Here is a 4269-nt window from a genome sequence, read left to right on the forward strand (position 1 = left end):
AAAACAAAGAAGAAAACAGCAACAAGAAGCGAATACTTCCGGTAGCGAAACACGGCGGTGTATTACGACTTCTACCGATATTGGGCGTGCTCGGATCCATGATCGGTGGAGCAGCTGGTGTGGCAAAGGCTGTGAGCGATAGCAAAGCTGCACAACGTCAACTTGAGGAGCTGCAGCGTCACAATCTCGCTCCATACAAACGTGGACGAGGTGTAACGAAACAAGGAAGGAAAAAAACGTCAAAAAAGCATTAAAAATGCCTGCGGATGTAACAACAAACGTGCAATTGGATGAAATGGCAAAATGTGTGCACATACCGTACTTTAGAGGTGTCTTTATGCGAAACGCGTAAGCGGACCGCGATAAGCGGAGTACGACGAAACGAGAGTGGTATCGTCAATCTGGACAACGCGGCGGGACCCGGCACTCACTGGGTAGCGTACGCGAAGAGGGGAAACCGTGTGGTATATTTCGACAGTTTTGGTAATCTCCGACCACCTAAAGAATTGGTGAGATATTTCGGAGATGATGCAACGACTGCGTATAATCGAACATCTGATCAGACCTACGATCAGAGCATCTGCGGACAGCTGTGTCTACGATTTCTCCAAACGGTCGACGACTGACGCGTGCGAATTTAAAAGCTTGACGAGGCGTCGCGAGGAGGCAGTATTCGCTGAACAGCTTTTCATCCACCATGTCGCTAACACTCACGCTGATGGGAAAGAGCAGCATGCTCGCTGTAAACTATTTTCCAGCCATAGACCTGAGCGACGACGATTACGAACTCGGTCTGATGAACTTTGAGACTTACAATACGATATCGAATGTGAATGCTTCGAATAATAAATTTTACTATGACGACGCGGAAATTACAATTCCCGAAGGATCGTATGAATTGCAGGCCATAAATGAATTTTTGAAACGCGCACTTTCATGGAAAGGTCCACGTCGGTTCCTAGCTAATGATGGTGGTGAAAAACGCGACGACGGTGACGACGAAGACGATGAATACCCAATTGTGCGCTCCGCGCTAATTACAACACGATGAGAAGTGAGATCAAATGCGCCTTCGAAATAAACTTTAGCAAGCCCAACAACATTGGATCGCTACTAGAATTCTCATCGTCGCGTAAACTGCAACCGCGAAAATGGCATGAATCAGACCTTTTTTTTTGTTTACCCGGTGGAAACCCTCATGGGCCGTCACCCCGCTCCCGCTGGGACGGGAGGGGGGTGGGACTCATCTCCCTGGCACTTGGGCAATTGACGACCCAAGGCCAGTAGTGCAACGGAGACGCCTACCGCACTAAAACCACCGGGGGTGGACTTCTCTGCGCTTTCTGGGGCCACCCGGGAATTGCAACGCATGACTTCCGGGTGGCCCCGCGCCGCGCGTGACTTCGCGCCCATCTCGCAGTACTTAAACTCCCGCGCGGCCCTTAAAAGGGCCTTTCTCCTCCTTTCATTGGAAATGCGGCGGGGGTGCCACCAGGCCTCCTGCCGCGCCCCTAGTTGTTTTTTAGGGGGGCGGGTGAGCCAAGGGTCTCCAGCCCTTGACCCACCCTAACTTGATCCCATCTCGCTTCCTTATTCTTCTCCTCCTCCCCTTTTAGTCGCCTTTTACGACAGGCAGGGGCTACCCCGGAGCTATTCGATAGCGGCACCCGTACGCTTGGCATGAATCAGACCTGCCGATCAACATTACCAATGTGAACATTATCCGCGTAGAGTGCAACGTGACCGCGGGTGCGTACAGCAACAGCAAGCCTGTGCACACGATACACGAATTTTCGCCGAACGTGTCACCAGGATATAAGATATCGGAAACGCCGATGCAGATCATTTACCTGCCAGTAATCGCACAGAGCATTACCGATTTAACGGTACGCGTTGTGGATCAGAACAGTCAATTGCTCGACTTTCGCGGAGAAGAAATCACCCTCAGATTGCACGTACGCCGACGACAGCGATAACGCGCGCGAGTGTGCATGAGATGCTCGTGCTGAACAGATCGGAACAAATTGTAAAAGATACCACCAAGCCCGCGACATCGAGATTCGGTGATATCCAATCGTCTAGTTGTTGCAAGAAGAAGAAACTCAACGCATTGAACGTGGAATTTTTAACCTCTTTGGGATTCGCAGTGCGCAAACAATGATTGACATTCTCAATATCAACGAAGAGCCAATCTTCGACGAGCGCATCGTCAAGATTGAGACCCACTCGTACAATCCGTTTGCCAACACTACATTCGGGCACAGCGATGAGATAAGAATACCAATACAACAACAGGATCTCTATACGTTGCCGCATGAAAGTTTTCTGTACATCGAGGGAAAACTAACTACTGCCAATCAAATCGAAGGATCTGATGTAGTACTGGGAAATAATTGTGTCCGCGTTCATGTTCGACGAGATCCGATATGAACTTGATGGTGTGGAGATTGATCGCGCCAGAAATGTTGGAATAACCAGCTCGCTCAAGACCTATGTCTCGTCATCGTTCGATAAAATGATCTCTGAAGAATGCCGGCTAGGATGTGGTGAACAATGGAACCGGAGACTTTAATTTTTGTGTACCGCTCAGCATGCTATTGGGATTCTGTGAAGATTATCAACGCGTGGTGATTAACGCCCGCCACGAATTGATTTTAATACGATCGCGCAATGATAACAACTATCTCTTTGGAAATGCAGCGATGGAGCCTAAACTTGAAATATTCAAGATACAGTGGCGCATGCCGCATGTGTTGTTAAACGAGGTGAACAAACTGTCGATGCTGCGTGCTTTGGAAAGCGGTCAATACCTCAATATGGGATTTCGTTCATGGGATCTGTACGAGTATCCGCTATTGCAACATACGACTAAACATTCATGGGCTATTAAAACCGCTACTCAGCTTGAGAAGCCGCGGTATCTTATCTTTGCTCTGCAAACAGGTCGGAAGAATATCATGTCACAGAATGTGAGCCAATTCAGTCACTGCAAATTGAGCAACGTGAAACTCTATCTGAATTCGGAATGTTATCCATACGATGATATGAATCTGGATTTCGATAAAAACAAATGGTCGAGTCTGTATGATGCGTTTTCGCGGTTTCGGAAGAGCTATTTCGGAAACGAGGTTCTTATGCCCGGTCTCACTACCGACAATTTTCTAGAACAAGGACCGTTTGTCATTATCGATTGCTCCCGACAAAACGAGTCGGTCAAGAGCGCGACTGTGGACGTGAGATTGGAATTTGAGTGTAAGGAGAATGTGCCAGTGAATACCACTGCGTACTGTCTCATCATACATGATCGTGTGTTTCAGTACAACCCGCTGACCAACGTCGTGCGCAAAATTCCCTAGGTACTACATTTTGGACACAATGGTTTCCCCTCTTTCCAATACAGTTTAGAGGGGATGAAACGATTTAAAATCTACTATGCATCAAGAGCAACCGCAGTATTCCTCCTTCTCTCGACGTATTCAATCATGTCCATACCGACGTTTGTGGACCTGCAAGGCTTTGTCGTCAGCGGTAACTTTGTAGTGAAGGAATTTGCCGCTCTCCGAGAGGGACGCGTTCTCTCTCACTACATGTTCACATGTCCCGTATCATGGAGGCTTCTCACCAAAGCGGAGCAACATCAGGCATCCTGGTTGATTGCAAATCGTCATGGAGTACGATGGGAAGACGGAATGATTCCATACAGCAGGGCTAGAAGTCTGATTACGACGGCTGTGGTCGGCATGGAAGGTGATGACGATCTTGAGACACCGTTTCTCGTCTACGTCAAGGGACACAAAAAACGAGAATGGCTGAAGGATATGCTCTTGGATGACGCGAGAGGAGATGTCTATATTGAAACTATTGATGTAGACTACGAGGACATACCATCTCTAAATAAATTGGATGTTACACATACTTTTCACTGCCAGAAACATGTAACAAATTGCTCTTTACAAAACGTTTTTAAGGTAATTGTTCAGAATAGCTACACCACCTCCAAAATCAATCAAATTTATCTCATTCGACGCGTTTTTTAACGAGAAACAACTTTTTCCTTAGACAAAATCGTCGCTCTGCCCTGTGAAGCGAGATATTAATTGTTAAAGTTGACAACTTTTAGGGTTAGGAAATCTGTCATACCGACGAAATCAGACTAAATGCACATCATATGCAGTGACGTAAATATGCGCTGTGCATACGTTGAGTAAAAAAAGTGCGCGAGGTAAATATGCATAAAAGGTCACACCTCACCGATGTCCTCGGCACTTA

At 47.2% G+C, this 4269-nt stretch overlaps 1 protein-coding gene across 1 annotated transcript; it reads left to right on the forward strand.

Moving 5' to 3' along the window:
- The first annotated feature begins 2591 nt into the window (after positions 1–2591).
- LOC105556497 lies at positions 2592–3356 on the forward strand. Its single transcript, XM_012003595.1, has one exon. It carries the CDS (start codon positions 2592–2594, stop codon positions 3354–3356), a length of 765 nt encoding a protein of 254 aa, XP_011858985.1.
- Positions 3357–4269: the final 913 nt, after the last annotated feature.

Source organism: Vollenhovia emeryi, unplaced genomic scaffold (genome assembly GCF_000949405.1).
Source record: "Vollenhovia emeryi isolate VEMERY1.0 unplaced genomic scaffold, V.emery_V1.0 DF939977.1, whole genome shotgun sequence".
Lineage (NCBI taxonomy): Eukaryota > Metazoa > Arthropoda > Insecta > Hymenoptera > Formicidae > Vollenhovia > Vollenhovia emeryi.

What these genes read in the sequence shown, in the direction of transcription:
- LOC105556497 (XM_012003595.1), top strand. Translation starts at nt 2,592, where the DNA reads ATGCTATTGGGATTCTGTGAAGATTATCAACGCGTGGTGATTAACGCC.